Source organism: Spea bombifrons, chromosome 3 (genome assembly GCF_027358695.1).
Source record: "Spea bombifrons isolate aSpeBom1 chromosome 3, aSpeBom1.2.pri, whole genome shotgun sequence".
Classification (NCBI taxonomy): Eukaryota; Metazoa; Chordata; class Amphibia; order Anura; family Pelobatidae; genus Spea; species Spea bombifrons.
The window spans coordinates 81,863,477-81,887,358 of record NC_071089.1 but is presented as its reverse complement, the minus strand read 5'-3'; the positions used below and the strand labels follow the sequence as shown (position 1 = coordinate 81,887,358).

Below are 23,882 nucleotides of genomic sequence, written 5' to 3'. Positions count from 1 at the left end.
TTTAATGCTTAGATGCAAAATCAACATAGCAGGAATTAATGATCTTTTTTTAATGCACATTGACAGTTAACAAGCTCTTTAATGCAGATGATAGCATATAGATAGCTTGACTATTATTTAATTGAATTGCATTGGCAGAATACCCTACATGATTGTGCCCCTTTCCCCATCCCTAACTATATGCTTTCCAATAGCACATCTTCATGCACGTGAAATACTTAAGTACAGCCAGCTCCAGCACTGGCTCGGGGGATACTGAGGGTGGGGGTCTGTCGAGACCCCAGTGCACATGCGCTGAAAGCATTCTCATTGATTTTCCAGCAATATATTTTTTTATGTCACTTTTAGGCTGACCAACAATGCAGATAATTTGTATGATGCCACGCTTATGGCTGAGGCCTTAATGGCATTTTTTTGTTTTGTTTTTAACACAATTCGATTCAGCCTGATGTTCAGATTTCAATGGGGGAGGTCGGGTACCCTTTTGAAGACTTCAGTGGGCCTTCTGTCTGGAGAGATACCAAGAACACCTAGCCCTAGCGCAGGCCTTTGAAGGTTCGGATTCCATTGTGGCCCTCACTTGGGCACGTTGGCACCAACCACCTATTTTTCCCTTCACAGCGAAGCACTGAAAAAAAACAAATATAATCATATGACATGCTAAACAAAACAATAATAAAATGCATATTTTATGAAATATTTTTTTAGCACATGCAAATAAAAAGAATATGTCAATATTATGTACCTGCAGTAAAATCTTGATTATAAGATAATGCAATGTGCAGACTTAATTTAGACCAAAAGTTGTATAAAACTTCATTTATCTTTTATTCATCTTTATTTATTTACACATGTATAACATGCATCAAATCTTCAGGTGTCTTTAACTAGTAAAACATATTATTCATGAGTTTTTATTTTTTTACATCCCTTTTACCTGACTGAGAATGTTTCAAACATGCTTTTAGATATTGCTTTTGATGTTTACATAGTAGAATAAGAAACTTTAAGCAGTGGAAAGGGACACATCGTTAATTTTAAAGAGGTTCTATTTTATTTAGTTGTATCACATACTCAGTTTGTAATAAAGTAGTTTAAAGTTATATGCACTCTGCTTTATGTCTTTTTATTAGCTAGATAACATCCTGTAAAAAGGAGTCAACAGAATAAGGACCATTCGATATGAGAATAATGTGATCAATAGCATTTTAAAGTTTTAATTATAAGGAACTTGTTGTACATATGCTTTGATAATCAAAAGATTAGAATCACAACATAATTAAGGAGGCTCTAATTCCTTTTCTTATCAATGGATGGTGTGGGATGATACAGGGAGCTCCAGAGGATACAGTTCCTTGAAAAAAGTATTCACTGGAATTAAAATGGATTTGTTGGGGGTTTGTATCATTTGATTTACACAACATGCCTAACGCTTTGACAATGCAAAATATTTTTTTATTGCGAAACAAACAAGAAATAACACAAAAAAACAGAACTATTCCCCTCTCCCCAAACCAATACTTAGTAGAGACGCCTCTTGCAGCAATTACTGCTGCAAGTCTCTTGGGGTACGTCTCTATAAGCTTGGCACATCTAGCCACTGGCCGTTATTCAAGGCAAAACCGCTCCCACTCCTTCAAGTTGGTGTACTGCAATCTTAAGTCATACCATAGATTCTCGATTGAAGTCTGGGCTTTAACTAGGCCATTCCAAGACCTTTAAATGTTTCCCCTTAAACCACTTGAGTGTTGCTTTAGCACTATAGTTAGGACCATTGCCCTGCTAGAAGGTGAATCTCCCAGTCAATTTTAGTTTCATCTGACCAGTTTACTTTCTTCCATATGTTTGTTGAGTCTCCCACATGCCTTTTTTCTTTAAACAACATTTTTTTGCTGGCCGCTCTTCCGTCAAGCCGAACTCTGCGGAGTGTATGGCTTAAAGTGGTCCTATGGAGAGATACTCCAATCCAGGGGTTCTCAAACTGCGGCCCTCCAGCTGCTGCAGGACTACATCTCCCATACTCCTCAGCCAGCCCCTTAGCTGAAGGAGCATTATGGGAGATGTAGTCCTGCAGCAGCTGGAGGGCCGCAGTTTGAGAACCCCTGCTCCAATCTCTGCAGTGGAGCTTTGCAGCTCCTTCAAAGTTATCTTTGGCATCTTTGTCACCTCTCTGATTAATGTCCTCCTTGCCTGGTCCATGAGTTTTGGTGAGCGGACCCCTCTTGGCAGGTTTGTTGTGGTGCTGTATTCTTTCCATTTCTTAATAATGTATTTAATGTGCTCCGTGGGATGTTCAAAATTTGGGATATTTTTTTAGAACCCAACCCTGATCTGTACATCTCCACAACTTCGTCCCTGACCTGTTTGTAGAGTTCCTTGGTCTTCATGGTGTCGCTTACCCTTTGCTCAGTGGTGTTGCAGACTCTGGGGCCTTTCAAAACAGGTCTATATATACTGAGATCATGTGACACTTAGATTGCACAGGTGGACTTTATCTAACTAATTATGTGACTTCAGAGGGTAATTGGTTGCACCAGATCGTATTTAGGGCTTCATAGTAAAGGGGGTGAATACATACCATATTTGCTCGATTATAAGATGACCCCGATTATAAGACGACCCCCCAAATTTGAATATTAATTTAGGAAAAAAAGAATAAGCCTGAATATAAGACGACCCTATAGGAAAAAAGTTTTACCAGTAAATGTTAATTCATCTAAACTATTTTTTTTTAATAAAAGCTATGATTGAGAAAAATATTTTGGTTTTATTTCCTTCTATTTTTCAAACTGCCCCCCAGTTATGCACATCTGCCCCAGAAATGCCTTATTCCCCCTATATGCCACTGTGCCCCATGATATGCCTTTTAACCCTCTAAATGCCACTGTGCCCCATGATATGCCTTGTAACCCTATATGCAACTGTGCCCCATGATATGCCTTTTGACCCCCTATGTGCCACTCTGCCTCCAGAAATGCCTTATACCCCTATATGCCACTCATGCATTTAGAGGGTTAAAAGGCATATTATGGGGAAGAGTGGCATATAGGGAGGTTTAAGGCATTCAGGAGGCAGAGTGGCGTATAGAGGGTTAAAAAGGCATTTCTGGAGGCAGAGTGGCATTAAGGGGGTTAAAAGGCATTTCACAGAGCACTCTTCCTCCAGAAATGCCTTATGCCCCTCATTTGACACTCCAAAAAACTTCAAAATGGAGATCAATGACAGGGTAAGAGTTAACGTCACTTTCCTGCTGCTACTGGTTGTATAATTAAAACGAAGCAAGAACTTTAAGCAGTCAAACCCAGTTTTATGTAATTAAAGATTATTTGACTAAACTATTCCCAGGCATTAGTATATCTGGGTCTATGTGGGGAACCCATGTGGGAGTTGGGATATTTGTGCCTTTGTTTCTGCTATGACGTGTGAAGTGTCTACATGCAGTCCGCTCCCTCGCTATACCATCTGTGAGAAGGATCCTGGAGCCACAAATCTGCTGTGCCCTTTGGGCTGAGATATACCACGGTTTTCGGGGCACTGACGTTAAATTTGAGTAGGAGTCGTCATTGCCAGCTCATTTGTCTGTATGGTTCTATGGAGGGCTGTTGGTATGACATGAAACTTCAATTTACATTTCTTGTGATGGCTTCCACAGCATACCTCTGGCAGAGAATTTGTAGTTCCACCAGCTGTCTGTAATCCAGCTATCGCTCTTTTAAACCCAGCTAGGGAAGTCATTCACTAAAGTTAGCACTGCTGCATTGCAGTATGGCTGTCATTGAATAAATGGTATCTTAATAAGTTAAGTTTAGCAACTTTTTAAATGTATTCTAATACTTATGTGCCCTAGCCCTTCTCTTTTATCTAGTAGCCCTACTCTTCTGAATCCCTCTACAGCAACCTCAGCAGATCATAGTGTGAACAGGCTAGCCATACAACTTATTTTTAAATGTAGCTTTCCGTTGCGATTTGAATCAGGTTCATATTCTGGGCTATACAGAAAATATTTGCAACAAACCCATTCTTGTAATGACATCAATAAAAATGTACTCTCGGTAAACTGCTTATCAAATCGTTGAGATCCACAATTTTCAAATACAATTTGCTCTCTTTCCCGTTCCACAGGAATCTCTTACTATACAACTATGGTTTTTTGCGGGACATCAATATCTGGCACCCCTTTGTCACCATAGGGATTTACTGCTCTACCCTGTCAGCCTCCATGAGCAACCTGATCGGAGCCTCCCGCATCTTGTACGCTTTGGCAAAGGATGATCTCTTTGGTAAGTGCTGTTTGTGAGCCACAGAAATCAGCAACGTCTTTGTTTCAGAGGGACATTTAAATAATAATCTAGATGTCGGTCCTAGTTTCATTTGTATTGGTCGTTTTCATTAATTAACAATTTCTCATCAATACAAAATAACTATCTGAGCTCCTTTCATTCTCTTAAAAATGCAAAAGCTGTTATTTCTTAACCCCTTAAGGACAATGGGCGGTCCCTAAACCCATTGAAAACAATGCATTTTGAGCCCGTACATGTACGGGCTTTGTCATTAAGGGGTTAATGAATGTATAATGAACAGGCAAAGAGGAAGGAGGGATTCGGGGGCATGCAGGTTAGGGTGCTAGAAGTATGTATGAAGGGATATTAAATGTCATTTTACTGCAACTAAACCATTATTAAAACAAAACAGGCTTGATTCCCCCCCCCCAAAGTATTGTAAACATAATGCTTTTTAACTTTGTCTGTATCACGTCGCAAAGATTCAAAAGTCACATTATTTTTAACGGGACAAATAAACCATCTGATTAACTCCACTATTGTAATAAGTACCCGGTTTGGCACTAGCAGGGAAACGACTCCATAATAATCACAAAAATAGCTATACATTAATAATATCTAGGTGGATAAATGCCACTCACTGCTCAACCCTGCTTAGTAATACCATGAAACGCATAATAGCTGATCATATGTTACAGTTCAGCGGGTATGAGACGCTTCTAGCTATTGTACATAAAATAAAATGATGACAATGTTTTGATTTAGATTGTACGTATTACCCCAGCGACTGGCACGTAGGCCGTACAATACATATGCATTATAGAATGTATAGCACTGCTGCATGGAAACTGCGACGGAGATCTTCCATAAAAGTTTGACTCTCCTAAGCCTGACAGCCTCTCCGAGGGGGGCTCGCTCTGCCCAGAAAAGTTCTCATTACTCAGGAGAAAATGAGCCCCCACCCCAGCCAGAGCGCCAGTTGATAATAACACAGCTCTGCGTCTCGGCATCTTGAAACCTCTTGTTCTGATTAGAGTACTCTCATGAAGATTACCTCCAAGAGCTCCTTTCTTTCCGTATACATGTATATTTTATCCTCACAAAGCCCGAATTAAGAGATCACAATGTCTAAACTTATTTAACATGGATGGAAATGTATTTCAAATTTAGAGGAGCAACCAAACTAAATCCTACAAGTGAATATATGGGCAAAAACCTATTCTTTTTTTATGTGTTATGCATTATGTATCGAAGCTGTTTTGTGCACTTTGGTTGACACTATGTAATACTACGAAACCACCATATTTTGGGTCTTAATAGAGTAGATCTGGACAAAAGAAAGACGTACAGTGGATTATGTGAATAGTAACGTCTGCAAATCTCACCCCAGTTGCAAATCTGCTTAAGTGACTCCCTTTAAAATGTTTTGTGCCTCTGCTTTTTTTTATTAAATACTAAAATAACTAGGCAACAATAACTTTGATTGCACTCTTTAAGCAGGGCGAATTCTGGTTGTGTTCCACTTTATTATTATGTGAATTCTGTACATTTTGGCATTTTGTACATTAAAAAGGAGTTATCTTTCCAAGATACAGTTAAGGTATGTTTAGTCTTATAATGTCTAGCAATAAAATGCTAGTGGAGAGAGTCATCTTGCTTTTCTGTTTCTGGTTTGTTTTGTGATGTCATAGTTGTCAGTCATCCCTGATAAATGCTAGAAATAAGGTCGCCTATGTGTTTCCAATGCCACTCAGTACACTATAATCCGTCTCTATAAAAAGTAAGTGGTCCACAGAAATATATGGCCATGATCCTCTTTAGCTCTCACACTCACTGCTGTTACATTTCACTTGTGGAACTCTCTTTTGGTGTTGCGTCGGACATAGTTGGTTTTTGTAATAGCATTGTATTGTCTCAGACCTGCTTCTTAGAGCACCTGCAACACATCCATAGTAATTGTCTTTGTCCTCGTGTGGCATGGCAGTTATCTTTGGCTTTCTTATTCACTGAAACTCCATGAAGTTCATGTCTTCTGTTTTGTTTGGCAGAAAGGACATAGGCAAATGTATAAATAAACAATGTAACAAAGTAGAGCAAGTGATGGAAAGATAATCCCTTCAACTGAGACACGTGGTCAGAGAAATAAATGCTATACAAAGAGAGGCTACTGCAATCACAATAGAACACACAATGAATGGCCTCACATCAATAAGTTTTCTCTGTACAAATGTATATAATAGCTTATAGTTCACTTCTTCATTGTAAATGTCGCACGCAGGTGGAAACTAGAATACTCTTATTTGGAAGTGTTACAGTGTTTTAAAAGCACAATGGGTCTGATTGATAAACATTTATAGCTATAGTTGTGCTCAAAAGTTTGCATACACTTGGAGGATTGGTTATATATATGCACCATTTTTAAAGAAAAGATGAGTTTCTTTTGTTTCTTATGGAATTCATATTCAACTGTGGGATATAACAGAATGGCACAATCATAAAACAAAACATGGCAACAAAGAAACAAATGAAATGACCCCTGTTCAAAAGTTTGCATACCCTTAGTTCTTAATACAGTGTATTTCCCCCTGTATGCAGTCTTTTGTAATGGTTGTCTATGAGGCCCCAAATTGTTGCAGGTGGTGTAGCTGCCTATTCATCATGGCAAAATGCCTCCCGGTCATGCAAAGTCGTTTGAGATCTCCCCAAAGTGTCTCGATGACATTAAGGTCAGGAGACTGTGATGACCACTCCAAAACCTTCAACTTTTTCTGCTGTAACCACTGGAGGGTCAACTGGCCCTTGTGCTTAGGGACATTGTCATGCTGGAAAGTCCAAGAGCGTCCCATGTGTAGCTTTCGTGCGGAAGAATGCAAATTGTCTGCCAGTATTTTCTGATAACATACCGCATTCATCTTGCCCTCAATTGTCACAAGATTCCCAATGCCTTTAGAGCTCACATACTCCCAAAACATCAGTGAGCCACCACCATGCTTTACAGTGGGAATGGTATTTTTTTCTCTGTAGGCCTTGTTGACTCTCCAAACATAGCGCGTATGGTTGTGACCATGAAGCTCTATTTTGGTCTCATCACTCCAAATGACAGTGTGCCAGAAGCTGTGAGTCGTGTCAAGGTGTCGTCAGGCATATTGTAACCTTTTTTTGTATTGTAGCCTTTTTTGTGGCATTGACACAGTAAAAGCTTTCGGCAACCCGACCTTGCATGCTCTACTCTTTGTTTAATTGTACCTAGTGGAGAACCTCTTTATACAACTTTTAGATGGCTCACACCTGCATCTTACCATTTTATCAAAGCAGAATTTGTTTTCTGGTTATATCTTAACACAAGTGATTCTGCATAACTGTCTCTTAATAATACATTTTCTTTAAACAACAAACTGGGGACTATAACAAAACACAAATCCCCAATATACTTCCCTTTGAAACGAAGTTTTGCATTTCATCTGTCACATCCAGATTACATCCAGAGAACTATTCGTCTCACATTTTTAACTCTGGTGTTAACCTACATTGATAGTTCATTGAAAAATTTAATCCAGTGACCATTAGAGCCGTCAGTATAATCAGTGACGTTAGTGTTTTTTAGTCAGTCCGTCTGATTAAGGTTTACGTGTCCCACTCCAGGGCTCTCGATTGCTCGTTTCCCTCTTATACTGGATATTCATCAGGAGGATAAAATCTTTTCTCTAGAGGGGCGGTTGGGCATTGCCCAGTAAATTAAGAGCTTGCCTTACCCTGTGACCTGGCATTATATCTCCCCTTTATCTGCCGACCTCTTCAGCACCTGCAAAGTTTAGCATGATGGAGTATTACTGTGTCGGGCATGGAATGGCAAGCTCTTTATATACTGACTTTGTTGTCTTGGATCTGGGGGAGACATTTTGATAAAACATTCTGCTTTAAACATGTTTCAGTTCCATAAACTTTTCATTGTGGGCAAATCACAACAAAACCATGCTGTTCTGTTTTAGGTTATGTTTAAAACCATAAAGATTTAAGACACAATCGGTATTATTTAAGCATTACTCTGTTGCAGAGTAACATCACACTGTGTGAATGTAAACTAAATTATTCCCAGGCATTAGTATATCTGGGTTTATGTGGGGAACCCATGTGGGAGTTGGGATATTTTTGCCTTTGTGAGAATACTAGTCGTGTTTCTGCTATGATGTGTGAAGTGTCCACATGCAGTCCGCTCCCTCACTACACCATCTGTGGGAAGGATCCTGGAGCCGCAAATATGTTGTGCCCTTTGGGCTGAGAAATACCACTGGTTTCGGAGCACTGCCGTTAAATCTGAGTAGGACTCGTCATTTGTATTGTTCTATGGAGGGCTGTTGCTATGATAAGCCAACACAAAGTTTATGTAGCTTTACATTGTTTCTATGTTGGCCCAATAAAAGAAATAACTTTTTTTGCAGTTTATAGGAGATTTTTGTATTGTAAAAGCATTTCTGGTAAAATCTTATAATACAGTACTATAATATGCTATGCCACTAGGAGACTTTAATATGAAAATCATTATGACATCCCTTTATCTGCAGCTAGTGTATAGAGTTTCTGGGAGAGCCCAAACCAGAACAATTGGTGGATATTCAGTATGATATGAATGTTTTGATAACTGATAGACCATTGACTGTTGGTGTAAATATCCAATCTGTGAGGTAGTATGTAACAAACATCCCATTACAAGGGATATGTAACAACCCTCCCTGCGGCAATACGGACTCTAAAGGGACCATGTTGCTGTATAAATAAAATGCAGGTTGGGTTAGGTTTACAGTTTACTCTTCAGGTCTTTTCTTTCATGACACTTTCCAATTAAAGTTTTCCCCTTATCTGTACCAAGTGCAGCTCTCTCTCTGTGCTGGACATCCTTGTCAAATCCTCTCTATTTTTTGGCAGGGCTTCCCAGCTATCACTGGAGCGATAGGAATATCAATGCTTTTCTTTGCCGGCTCATGGAAGCCAACTCTGCACTCTGGTGTCCGTCTTCTGTCTCTCTTCTCCTCAGCAGTAAGCGATATTGAGAAAGAATGGAGGAGTAAATTGTAACAATAAGGCTCTTTCTAAGACTCTATAGTTCTTTTTACACCATTGTGAAAACAGTTAATGCTTCCAATAGCTATATCAACACCTTCTTCATTGTATCCAAATGTTAGCCTTGTTTGGTTAAGGTTAAGATATGATTAATCTAAAATGGGGGGAAAGGCCAAAATTACAAACCCCTTTTGATAAATTTCTATCCATCAAAGATGGGTCATTGTAAGCCTTAGTATTGAAATGAGCTTTTCTTAAAATCCACCAATAATTTAATATACAAAAGATCCAATACTCTTTGCTGCTTTCTCAACAGCTTGTAGTAAGTCTTTTTAACAACCAGAAACAAATCTCTAACGCAAACATCACTCCGGGGTCTCGTATATTTTTTTTTTTTAAGAAGGAAAAAAAAACTGATGTTCATTTCATCAGCACAACCGGGATCCTATTTTACATGATGAGGATTCTACATATTAATGTACGTTCCAGTGAAATAAGTGCTTCAAATACATATGTATTAAGCAAGAACCCATCAGAGTCCTTGGAGAAGAGCATCAGATGGAAGACAGACGTGCCGATTGAAAATTCCTACAAACAGGGCTGGAGGATTCCTGTTTGAGCGGATCATTAACTCCGCTGATTTTGTTTCTTTATTTCTGAGGAAATATGTCTTGAAAAGTATAATACAATGGTTTTGCACATTATACTATCATTTAGGTTAAAAAGCATGGATATAAAAACCAGACGAGCAGAACATTGAATCAGGTCTATGAATGGCTGCAGAACGAGACCTACAGTAATTTATAGGGAGAGAAAATAAGGTCCCGTCTCATGCAAGTTTAGTATACCTGAAACAGCTAAACTAGCTTCAACTCCCATTAGTCCCAGACACTGCTGCAAGTGTGTTCCGTGCCTACCACTAACTCTAGATGTTTCAGGAGAAAATTCAGAAAAAATCTGTTATTATTTGCCACTCCTAAAAGCATATTTCCCTAGACCACTAATTAAACAAACCAACGCATTACCCTGTAAACTGATTTTAATATAATTTTGCTAAAATACATATCTTATTTCATGTAGCCTACATTGGAGCTTGCACATATATATCCAGCTTTGTAACTCTAAACCATGACAAAGTAATGGTAAAAAAAGAAACTCATTTTGGGGGGGGGTATATAAAATGATTGCAGCAAGCCATTCTACCATATGTTATACATGTATTCCTTTATCCGCTTGTTATTCTATAGACAGACAGAGTAGGGGGCCTTCCTTGAACTTTACTTTTTGAACCTGACCCCATATAATAATCAGGGTTAGTTGTAGCTTTTCATCCCAAGGCAAAGTAGTGGGATTCCAGCACTTTGACTACAGGTCCTGTTAACTGTGCCACGCTTAGGATGATGGGAGGTGCAGTCCAGAAAGAATATTAAGGTATCCCTAGGCATTTTACAGCAGTGTTCTTACTCAGCATTGTATTATTTAAATTGTTAAAGCGGGTGTTAGATCAACACACCCCTTAACGGCACACAACAATACTAAAGGAAATAAGGAAGCTTTTAAAACTGCTGTTTCTGTCCCCGCTAGTGTATAAGTGTATAAAATATTGGCCACTTTATGCACTTAATGCACAAATGCTTCCCTCGTTCTCATTCCTTTAACCATTTCCATAACATCTCATTGTGCTCATATCAGGAAGAGCCAGGGATGGGAAATTAATGCAGTGCGGTGCGTGCGTGCGGCTTTTTCCCTCTCTGCATTTAACCAAATGCAGATTTATCACCACAAGACCTTGTAAATTACACATCAAACATACAGTGCATCATTACAATTAGGAAGATTGCTGTTTTGCTCTATTCCATAGCCGGGCATAACTAGCAATTTCTGCTTTTAATAGCTCCTTGGTCCTATTATTCTGTGTTCTTGTTACTCTGCTCAGACATTAACAGCTCAGTATGTGCTAATCAAAGCCAATATTGACTTATACCAGTGTAAAAGAGAAATGCTTTGTTCTGCAAATTTCGCCTTTGTCAAAGTTTCTGTCTTTCACGGTCGTTTAGACAGAAACAGTAGTTAGCGTTTTGATATTCTGATTTAAAGTTCTATGTTCAAAAGTGAATAATATGAATAATAGAGAAGAAAAAGTTACTTTTATACACCATTCCTGGAACTTTGTATAAAAGTACCACAAGGCTAGGGTTTTCCACTCCTGATATGTCTGTATGTATTAATGTATATTTGTTCTGTATGCATTAACTGCCCCAATTAATTAGACAGCGCTGTGTAATTTGTTGGCGCTTGGTATAGAAAGTAATAATAAAACAAGAATTTTTTGACTGTGGGCAAGCAAATGTGGCCTCTTCTAATGAACAAAAGTAAAATTTTTCTTCTCATTTTGCTGTGTGGCACACACACTTATCTATATGGACCTTATAAGATCTGATGTGATGCACAGTAACTGTCGCCCAGGGTACGCAGGTGTTATACTATTTGTGTTGAGGTGAGATTTAGCCGGAGGGATTGGGGTGATGGAGCCACAATACACAAAGCAGACATCTCAAGGTACACAAACTATTTACAAACAGGACCCACAGAGCTAGCATTCTTTTCTGTTACTGGATTTACTCACACCTACTGCTTTTTAATGTTTCTTTGTATCATACACTTACATTTGCACATAATAAACCTAAATGTACAGAAATACATAGACCCTGCTTATAAGCCCTTTTTTTGTCTCTATCAGGAATACTTCTATCTCCAGCCAAGAAGACATCTCGAGGAGGAAACCCCTGGGTGTCTGTCATTATATCCTGGTTCCTGGTTCAGGTAAATGCATTCTGATTATTTGCAGCAAAATATTTACTGAAACATGTCAGCAATCAACATACATCACTTGTCCCATTGACATAATCATACTGTTTATCATTTATTCTGGTCATATGTCTTTTTGCCATATAATGGCTGCTTTTCTCTTAAAATTACATATAATAATATCTAAATGACATAATTGCACTCAGAGTGGAGTCATTGCTTGTTTATTGTATGTGTGTGCATTACAGGCACTATTGAAGCCATTGACAGTGTAGCCAGTGAAAAGGGAAGGGAATTGGACATAACACAACTCTATTCTATAGGAGAAGGCAGTGAGCCTTAAATATTTTACTGAAAGTACATTTCAGGTTTTTTCCCTGAAACCACAGAACACAGCAGCAGTGTATTTAATGGTTCCTGGCCGTTGATGAAACGATAGCAGTTTGGAGGTCACTCTTAGAACAAAAACAGAAGCCACTGATAGACTATGGAGAATTTATGAAAAACTATAAATCGTGTTGACTTGCCCTGGCATATAAAAAAAACAACATGGCTGTCTCTCACGTAAATATATAAAAGTGCTACATTTTTAAAGGGAATTGTTCTGGTCATACTTGTTTAACACATTTTCCAGACTTGAGTAGTCCTGACTAACCTGATGTGTGGACGTGGTCAAAGTAGAGTGGTCCATGTTTAAACTACACCTTCTTGTTTCTGGTGTACAGCACCAAATATGGTTTTATAGTATTGAAATGTTAGTTTAAATATGTTATGTTATTAAAAATACATAATATTCTTTATTGTATAAAAAGATTAGATGTTAAGTAAAGTGCCCCATTTTAATATGTATTTAAGAAATGAGAATAAGCTCGGCCAGATCCGTCCTACTAGCATGCCACATTCAAGTAAGAAAATTATGTCATATAATACATGCGGTGATGTTTATAAGCCCAGGGACCATATAAAATAATATTTGTGTCTCACCTTAAGCCCGGATCATGTAGTACTGTGTACTTATGTAGCAGAAAAATGTTATTCTCAGCTCCTACTCCCTCAGTAAATAAGATTCTAAAAAAATGTTTTCAATGTACCAAACCCAATGATATGATGCTCTCTCCCTGTTTTGTATCTGAAATCAATGGAAATGCATAATTAAAAGAAATTTTATTGATAAATGAACCTGTTAAATAATAATTACAGCCACATAACCCGTCTCTCTCCCTCCCATTACTGGCTGTGGGTCAGTGTGAGCACAGGAGAGCTCCGTCACAGGCTCTGCTTATCATGTACCGCGAGACAGGCAACGATTAACGAGATCAGCGACACTGAGGCAGACAGGGTGTCCTGACAATTCAGTGGTCACACTGCCCGCGGAGGACATTTATGGGCAAGGAGGAGATGGGGGATTTAGAAAGATAAAGAAAACACAAATACATGTACCGTAATATGGTAGAGTGATTGGGAGGGTGTAGATTGCTATACTGGAGTGTATCTGGCAACAAGATTTGTAAATATATGTTATGAAAATTCTAGTACAAGAAGAATGTGAAAAGATATCAGACATGGTAAAGCATTGTCAAATGCACTAAAAGAAGAGAAACATTTAGATAAAGTGAAAATATTGTGAGGTGCAATATTCACATTTAATAATATTCACCTATTTGTGGAGTGGTTGAGACTCATTGCTTAAATCACGTCACTTTACCACCCAGCCATGGTGTTGTGTTGGCATGATGGTAGCGTCAACTGTGCAGTAGTTGTGACAGTAGCGTTGGTTTAAACAGACAATGTTAATGCCACATCCGTGCCAGGCACATGTTGGAGAGCTTATGAGAGGTGCACCAGACTAGAGCCCTGCGCAGGACTGCTTTTTTAATCCCGCTCCCGCTGTTTTGAATCCCGCTCCCGTCCACTCCCGCAATGTGGGTGTTTCGCTCCCGCCACATTTGTGGCCAATCCTGCCCGCTCCCGCCACATTTGTGGCCAATCCCGCCCGCCTCCTTGCCTGATTTCCCGCGCAGTCCCGCAAGGCTGCCCTCGGGTTGTTCCCTCACAGCGTCTCCCCTCTTGCTCCGCCCAGGAACAAGGCGGAGTCACGGGAAGTGACTCACATCACGTGGCTCGGTCTTGTTCATGGGCGGAGCAAGATAGGAGACACTGTAATGGAGCAGTGAGAAGGCATCCTTACGGGACTGCACGGGATTACCGGGACCCGCAGGTACAGTGCCTGACCGCCTGTGCCCGCAAGTTTTTTGGCGGGACCTGTGGGACCCGCGGGACCCGCCTCCCAATGCACTCCTCTACACCAGACCAAAACACCGCAACAGGACAATACTATGACAAGGAATGTGAGATTCAGTAGAGAAGAATGATGTTCTCATGACTGCAGCATGTACATACATGACATCTGGCACGTTATCCAGCAGGGTTTTGACCCCTGAAGGGTCTGAGGGCCCTTATAGCCACCTGTTCCCCATTGCAGCTGCCACCCTTTCCTCCTCCATGATTTCATTGCAAATTGCATTATAATACATCTCCAAATCAACGTGTAGAAGGCCTTTGCCAAGTCTGATTGTCTCAGTCTGATTTAAACATAGGCTGATTATTCTCTCCCCCTCGCTGTTTAGTGCATACCGAATCACGCCATGCCACTGCTCGTTAGCATGGAATTACCTGTGCATACATACATAAGTAGCTAATTTGCACATTCAATTGCTTGTTTGCATACACTAATGGACACTTGGAGATAATCACGATTGCACTGAGAAATAATGGAGAATATTTAATAATAACTTAACCACCGTCTATAAATGGACCCAGCTGACATAATTAAATAAAACTATGTTTTCTTCACATGGCACCTTCACACATATAATCCCATGTTTTGTGGATTTACAACTCTGTTCATTTATAAGGTTCCTTTAACACAAATAGAACAAAATGAAGAGTGATTTTGTATATTGTCCGCCACCATTACAGAAAGTAAAGATGTACTGAAATAACAATATTTCACACGATTACATAAACCAGAGGTCACAATACCCTGGCTATAAGCTCAACAACATAAACCATGAAGGATGTCTCATCCACCTTATCTGCTGGTACCAACAGTTTTAGTGAGCTACAAACTATGACCAAAGCTGTTACTCATACTCATACTTAGTGGGTGACCAGAAAAAAGCAGCAAAAAATGATATGTTATAATTATAAGGAATGTATTTAAAGGTATGTTGTAGCAAAATGATTTTCTGAGAAGTATGTCTCTCCCACCCTCCATACATCACCTAAGGGGGAACTAGCAACCGAGTGGGCACTAAGCAGCTGTTTAATCTGCTTGCATGGTAGCACCACCCTGCCTACAATTAAGTAACGCAAATAGAACCACATTTAATTACATCTTTATTTTAAACATAGAAATATAGAATTTAATGGAAGATAAGGACTGTTAGTCCCATCTAGTCTCCTCATATTTCCTGCCATAAACGCCTTAAATTTTTATCCAGTCCTTGGTCTTGTATTATATTAAAGATATCTATCCTATAAAACTTCCTTACATTACATCTAATGTCCCAATAGAAACATTTTCCCGATCCATCGGTGATGCATGCATATAATAACTGCATGTACTCAGCGGGACTATATTTGTAGTTTTGTCCAAAAACCCAAGAACACTCATGCTAGTAAGGGACACTGTGTGAACTTGTAGCACCCTCATTCACTTGTACCTCTTCACAAATATATGGCATCCCCTTGCTAGGAGGTAATTGGCCATTTAGCCGTAACTTGCCTCTTGCCTGTACTGTGTGAACCAGCATTGTTATTTATTCCTGATTTTCCATTTTGTGTGCATGTAAAGCTGCCAGGCTTTTCTTGATGGAGCGTTAAAGAGATTATCTGTCAAGGGCAAACTGTTCTAAGCAAGCAGAAAGTAAGGCAACAAGACACAATGGAAGACAAAATATGGGGAGGGGGCTGATGAAAGGTCAATGATATATTGAGGGATTAAGGGTGAAAGGGTACTTAGAGTTATTAACTCTTTACTTAAAGACATTGAGAATCTTCATACAAAAGATTGACAGATTTACAGTAAGAAAACAAAAGGTGATAACAGGGACTTTTCGGTCAGACTTAAGGCTTAATTTTATTGCTACTTAGTTTCCTGTTAGTTTACATGTGCATCTCGTTTTGCTGGTTTTATGCATAAACAGGTAAAACCAATGAACATGTTTTGTGTTTTTATTTTTCTATGGTCATGAGAAAGCTATTATGTATATCTTAAAAGTATTTAGACTCTTACAGTATTTTGGGCATCTTATAACACCTGCTTTAGTACAGAACCTGTAGGAAAAAATAGGCCTTTTAATGTGTGATGCCTCACAATATGGCGTGATACCACTAGTTAAGTCCCTAGTTTATATTTTTTGGCATTAGAGAGACTCAACACTATTCAATCAAATAGAGGCAATATCTTCTTTGTGTCCAAACAATTACTATGCAGCAGAGAACTGACATTAGAAAGATAGTGAGCAAGATAGAAGGATAGGGAAGAAGTCAGATATAAGATGCATAGATGTGTGTGTGTGTGGTGGGGGATTGTGCTTATGGTCTTTGACTCATAAAGGACATCTTATAATTCGAGGGACTGAGCTACTATTTTCATTGTAAATCACTAAACCTTCCCCATCTTGAACCTCCGTCCTGGTAGTTTGTTGCGTGTCATCCCTCTGAATAACAGTTTTGTTTCCTGACTCCAGAAAAACTGAACTGTCTTCCCTCCTTATATCACATTTAATGTTTTTGGCCTATAAAAACATATTCCTAAACACCCTTATTGGGGTGTTTTTGAAACCCACTAATATTATAACAGTTGTCTCCACTGTTGATGGAACACTACTTTGTTCCTTTCTTGTTCAGATCTTAATTGCACTTAACTGGTTAGTGTTTGCTCCCGGTATTTACTCCATAATTTGTTGCTGTTGTGTATGTGAACAGAACTCGAGTCCAATTAACCGCTTGATGGTTATTGACTTAAGTTTACCTGTGCCTACACACCAATGTCACACCCAGAGATAAGCAAGGCCCCTATATGACAGCACTGGTCTCCACGCCATCCATGGGGAATTTACTGACATGGCTGTCATTAAGCCTCTGATTTAGATAAATATAATGTTTACAGTGTAGTATCTGCTACCAACTGACAGTTCGCATTAACCTACCCGTAACTCCTTGAATTCCAGAACGCTCAACACAGATCTGTGAAAGTACAAAAAGATATAGCATTACATTTTTAGCAATACAAACATCATTATAAATAAGAAATATGAAGATGAAACAACACGTTTTCTATTGCTTAAAATAGATGGGCTCAGGGGACTGGAGCTCTTCCATGTAAACAAGATATACTGACTTCGTTCACTAAAGTTCTTAACTGGAGTTTGTCATTTGTAACAATCAAAGGCCCCATGTACTGCATTCTTTTATCACATCCATTAACAAAACATGAACTTGTTTAGAATTATACTGGGATGGATAGCACTGTGCCGCACGTTTACTGTACATAAAGCTCATGATCCCCTCTGCTTTCTCTCCTGAGGCTGGTAGACGGAAGATGAAAGTCAATCAAGTGATTCATATGAATAAAAGATGCATGTATGTTCTGTATCATTTTTTCATTTATTATATAAAGTGATATAGGGCCTTTCACTTAGAAGCGTATTATCCTAAATCTCAAGTTATATTACAAGCATCAGTTTGTGTATTGCCACAGAGAGCGAAACTACAGAAATGAAAATACTTTTCCCACGTATTCGCTTGGATTCACAAGCTATGAGGTTTTATCAGATGTCGGAATGACAGCCGTGTCTATGGGATGTAAGCCAATCAGTCCTCGTAACCCTTCCTTGTTAAATTTGAACCAATTCTTGTGCAAAAAAAATCTCTCTGGCAGCTTAAAGCAGACCCTGTGTGCTAGATAGATAGATAGACAGACTGCATAGACAGTTGGATATATATATATATATATATATATATATATATATATGTTATCACGCCACAATACATACCTGTGAAAGAATGCTTTGTAATATGCCAGGAAATAATAGCCTCTTACTGTTGGACTGCAATGATATCTATCCCAATATGAATGCTTTTTAAATGACAATAAAAGGCTTATTACCGGTTAAAGGTGCTATTCCATCTACTCAGCTGAAATAAATAGCATTATAATTAAATGCAGCGTTAGAAACCTCATTCCTTGTACTATTAAATACCCAAATATGTTCCAGAAATTGCTAAATCATGTAAAAAATGTCTAATTGAAAAAATATTTCTTTGTTGTTTTTAAATCTATTACTTTTCTCAAAGTATTTTAACAGTTCTAGACTAAACATATGTAATGGTGTTTTCATATTTAAATACTATATATATATAATTATCTAATGTGTGTGTGTCTATATATATATATATGTATATATATATATATATCATGAAAAGAGGGTATATTTAGCCGAGTGGTAACATGAGGATAGAGAATGATGTGAACATTTGTACTAAATATCTCCAAAACAATTACACTGATTGACGAATGAAATGATATGTTGTCTCAGCAAATGAATTAACTAATGATAAAAGCTGTGATCGTGACAGTTACCCTGTTAATCCTTAAGAGGAAAAATTCTATGCTGAACGAATGTTTTGTTTAAGTGGAACCGCATCTTTAATGGAATCTTTTGGGGAAGAGGTTCTTGCTGGTGTGTGTCGGGGGTAGAATATTTGGCCCCACACCCCTCACCATGTGTTAATAAACATATTGTTGTGTATCAGGACATACAGACACCACCTTCCTGGGGACAGAAATTGTCCTGTTTGTCCCTGAATCCCAGTGCACAATAGTTGATTTTTCTTTTAACAAATAGGCTTGTGAGCGGGGAGAGAGCTGGCTTTATTTTGATGGATTGTGTCTGCTCTCTGCACTTCTTTATTCAGTTAAACAATCATCAAGATCCAGTTTGAAGCTCCCAGACAGAGGACCACCGTTTGCGAGCAATGGGTTATTATAACCATGACCCTTTTAGATAAATCATGGGTGCCGAATTACGTTAAGTAAGTCCATCCTTCCAAACGCAAAGCGACATGGCTATCTGTTCACATTAATTAGTTTATCAAGGCCGGGGGAGCAGTCTGGGATTCGATTTCAGATCCCAATAGAATGATGGTTGTTGTGGAGCCAGTGTTTAGGTAACTCTGATATAGACATCGCTCAGCTTCTCTTCCAGATCCTGAAGCTAAATGTTCAAGCATGCCCAAGAGTTAACCCATCGATGCCAAGTTAGAGAAACCCACATGTAGCCCAAAGTAGCACACTCTGGCTTTGGAGATATGGAGCACTAATATAAAAGGTTTATTAATTATTATTAGCCGTGTCACAGTTGGGTTCTCTGATGCTAATTGTTATCAAGTTGAGAAACACATGAATTACATTTATAAGATAGACCTTTTAATGCCCCAGTCTAGTAACATTTTATTTTACCTTTAAATCATTTTCACATTTCTCAGGAATCAATCGCTTGTTTTTGTGACGCAGTCTCGATAGAAATGTGGAAAGCCGTAGTAGCACTGGATACATTCATTAGGGATAATTAAATCCAGACCTACAGCTGTTGACAAACTACCATTCTGGCAAATCTTTACCTTGTAAAAAGCTGCTTACAGTGTTCCAGTGTAATAATAGATGTAAGTCAATGTTTTACAACTCCTGAAGTGCTCCGGTTCCCTATAATGTTCTGAACATAAAAGACATTCATGTTGAAGTAGTTGTAGAGCAGGATGGTGGGGGGGGTTTAAGTGTTAAGTGCAGCAGTATGTACCCCCCCGCTTCATCTCCTCCCTTATTTACATTCTGCCCTCAATTCTTTAATTTATAATTTCTCATTTACTTTTTCCCTTCCAGCCCTGTCCTTGCCCACATTCCTGGCAGCTCTTTTCTCTTCTACTTATCTCTCACCATTTTTATGTTTTTTCCATCTTCAGCCTTTATACAATTTCTTTACCATAATCACCCTTCTTTATCCTTTGCAGATTATTTTACTGTCTCTACTACAACATCCAGACCTTTTCTTTCATTTTAGCCCAGTTACCCCCCCCCCCGTCCTTAAATTCCAGCCTTTGCAGCTTGTCTACATTAACTAAAAAATCCATCCAATAGTATGTTAGACATGACAGGTTCCTAAGTACTTAACCCAGTCTATGTCAAATATCTATCCATTTGCTTTAAGTCAAGATTTGGGAATTATCTTTTCACTAAATTTGCATTCTTGGCCAATGTGACCCCCCATATCATATGTTACATGAACTATACATGTAAAACAATAAAATACAGCGTTCTATCCTTCCTCCCATTTATATAAAATATAATTAATATGTATTACTAATTAATATTAAATATATGTTAATGTGGATTGAATGTGACAAAACAAAACAAAATAATATTTAATACTTTTTTTGTATTATGTATTTTGATAGTATTTTTTTTTTTGCAGTTTTAGGTGTTGCTAGTTCATTTTAAGCACCATATCATGGTTTATAACCCACTTTGTCTAATGTTGGCCTTTATTTGTTCATGTAAGCAGCTTATATGTTTATATGTGGACATGTTTCCAACAGACTTATCCAACTTATCCCAGTCACGGTTAGCTAGTTTTAGCCAACAAGAGTTTTTGTTGGTTTTTTAATTTGAAAGAACTCTCATATTCTACGTTATTTTCTCAGAGTAAAAAAAAAACATCCTGAGAAGTTTGTAGACCAAGTCCATAGCATAAGATGTAATCACATAAGTTTACAAGTCATCAAAGGTCTCTTTTCAGACATAATCTTTAGACAGCTTATTTTGTTAATGTTGGTTCACTAGAAGGTATCACAAACTGCGTTCTTCTCTGGTACCAACATGACTATAACCTCTTCATGCAGAGAGGTCTAATAATGTCAAGAGAGTGCTTATTATTAACGCTATGTTGTGTATAGAATGTGGGTTGTGGTAACAAAATGCCATTTGGGGACTTTTTTCATCTTTTTTGCCAAGTTACAGATTCCTGTGATCAGAAAATTGTGATATGTTTCTAACAGAAACTTTAGCAATATAAATTACAAATTTCATACCATGCTTCTGATAATTAAAGTTTGTGGTAATGTGTCAAAGGATCATAAAATAATGTGGAATAATTATTTCTTAATCCTGAGAACAAGCAAATAGAGCCGATCAGTCTTAGGATCACATATCATCCCAGCAGTACTGAAGGTGAATCATCGTCCAGATTAGCTTGTTCTTTCATACATTTCTATTATCCGCCTTGTATCAAGCTGCGAGTGATTATATAGCAGAGGGGCAATTAAATCTTACCTTTTAGAATGGTTATTGCAGACTTTGATTCCATATAACATATGAAACAGTGTTTTGATACATTGCTTTAAGACAGGTTTCAGCATTGACTCTGTTCTAATTTACAATTATACTATGTGGCATATCCTTTACATCCTTCTAAAGAAGAACCTATCATATCCTAGTACGAGGTTAATGGAGGAGTCATAAGAAGGGGCAAAGATAATGGCCGCCATTTTTCTAATTTTATAATCAAAGTAATAAGAATATCACAGGCTGTACGATATTCAGATCTCAAATGTTCTATACGAATCTACTTACTTTTTTATCTTGCAGATGGTTTTGTTTGCAGGGAAACTAAACACCATTGCTGCCATTGTTACCATTTTCTTCTTGTTGGTCTACGCAGCAGTAGGACTGGCTTGTTTGGCACTAGAATGGGCCTCTGCACCGAATTTCAGGTAAATCACAAAAAGAATGCTGCTCTCTAGTTTTTAGTCTTATGTAGAATATGATTTTGTGTGTATTTAAGCATTTTGTGTCTCCTGTGCATTAATTAAATAATAGGACACCGTTTTTAATAGCCAACATCACACAGCTATGCACATGATTTACAATCCGATGTCCTATTTGCCCATATTAACTATACAATATAATTACTTCCTTCAAATACTCTGGCTGCTTCAGGAGTTGGATGACAAAGCAAAGCATCACGTGAAAGCCCGCCAATGCTAACGGAATGCTAATTATTACACAAGAGTCATTTATTCACTGAAGCAATTTGCTGGCGGTTTGATTTCTATTTATCAACTTTACTATGTGTCTAAAGAGCCACTCCCTGGTAGGTTTTTCCAAGGAGAATGGGCTCAGCTGGCTCTCCAACATTCATTGTGCAGTTTCTGAGGTGACCTTTTAAGAAATAACCCAGCATTCATTATGCATACCCCACTACATTTCATTGAGGTGTGTGGCAAAAGGTGGGGAGGATCAAGGGCCATGTCCACACATTTGCCTTACAGGTAGAGCCACTTCATGGCACCCAGTTACTGAGTGTCCAAGTGGCCATGTCGGAGCTGCAATTAAGATCTATGCTGCACCAACAAAGACCGCCATTGATTTTACCGCTCTCTGGTGCAGTCACAGGAGTTCAGAGGATCTCCCCAACCGGACTATGATCCCCCCAGTATGCCCAGGACAGTGATACAATGCCTGTAGGTTGAGATTGTCCTGTGAAAAAACCTAGACTGTTTGGAAGTATGAGTTTGCATAAGCACAGATAACAGGAGAGGCTCACTGGGGTTGACCGCCCCGTTATATTAAATTTTGTTTATGGAGCACCAGCAGATTCTGTAGCATTGTTAGAAGTGAAGAGACTGCAACATTATCATTTTAGCATTTAGAATCTGGCAGTAACATTAACACCCTTTAAGACATTCTGGTACAGAAGTAAAGGGGGCCCTGGCCTTACAAGCTTACAGTCTACCCCATTCAATATATATATATATATATATATATATATATACACATATATATATATATATATATATACACATATATATATATATATATATATATTAGGGCTGCAACTAACGATTATTTTAATAATCGATTAGTTGGCCGATTATTTTTTCGATTAATCGATTAATCGGATAAAAAAAAACAATATGCAAATTTTTCGTTTATTTAAAATAATTTTATGAACTAGATGTTAAAAAACAACTTAAAATTTACATTAACATTCTTATTTTGTTATGATGTAATAAAAAACAATATTTTCAAAATACAACAACCCAAACACAATATTTATGAAACAAAATAATCCCAAACATTCTGAAAATAGGTGGACTATTACTGTTCAAGAAACTTTGCATTAGAATGCAAATATGTCAACATGTCCACATGCTCAGGGCTGAGGCAGGCTCTCTTTTTGCAAGCAATGTTGCCTGCAGCAGAGAAGAGGCGCTCTGATGGAGTGGAGGTGCCTGGGATGCACAAGTAGGATTTTGCCAGTTTTGCCAAGGTAGGATATTTCTGTTGGTTGGTGTTCCACCAATTCAAAGGGTTTCTCTCCTTGGCAAGGGGCCTCTCTGCAAAATAAGCCTGGACCTCATTTTGTACTTGAGTATGAATATCCTCCTCCTCAAGTTTCCCCTCTCTAGTCTCCTCTTCACTGCTGCCCCCAGACTCAAGGAGTGAGTCAAGTAGAGAAGCAGCAGATGTTGAGGGCACGTCAACTGTCGCTACAGGCGAAGAGGTTGTTTCCTGCTGCACCATCACCCTTCTTACAGCCAGCGCCTCTGTCTGCACTTTTGCCTGTACAGTTATAATTTGCTCTGGTGTTAAAAACTTCAGTCTCCTAAATC

At 38.5% G+C, this 23,882-nt stretch overlaps 1 protein-coding gene across 1 annotated transcript in view; it reads left to right on the top strand.

Annotated features, from left to right (window-relative positions):
• LOC128484491 (solute carrier family 12 member 9-like) overlaps positions 1-23,882 on the top strand; it is a 97,837-nt gene that overhangs the window by 35,632 nt on the left and 38,323 nt on the right. Inside the window, exons 7-9 of the mRNA XM_053460899.1 lie at positions 4,123-4,280; positions 12,079-12,161; positions 21,856-21,980. Of these exons, the coding sequence (XP_053316874.1) occupies positions 4,123-4,280; positions 12,079-12,161; positions 21,856-21,980 (366 nt within the window). The remainder of the gene's footprint in view (positions 1-4,122; positions 4,281-12,078; positions 12,162-21,855; positions 21,981-23,882) is intronic.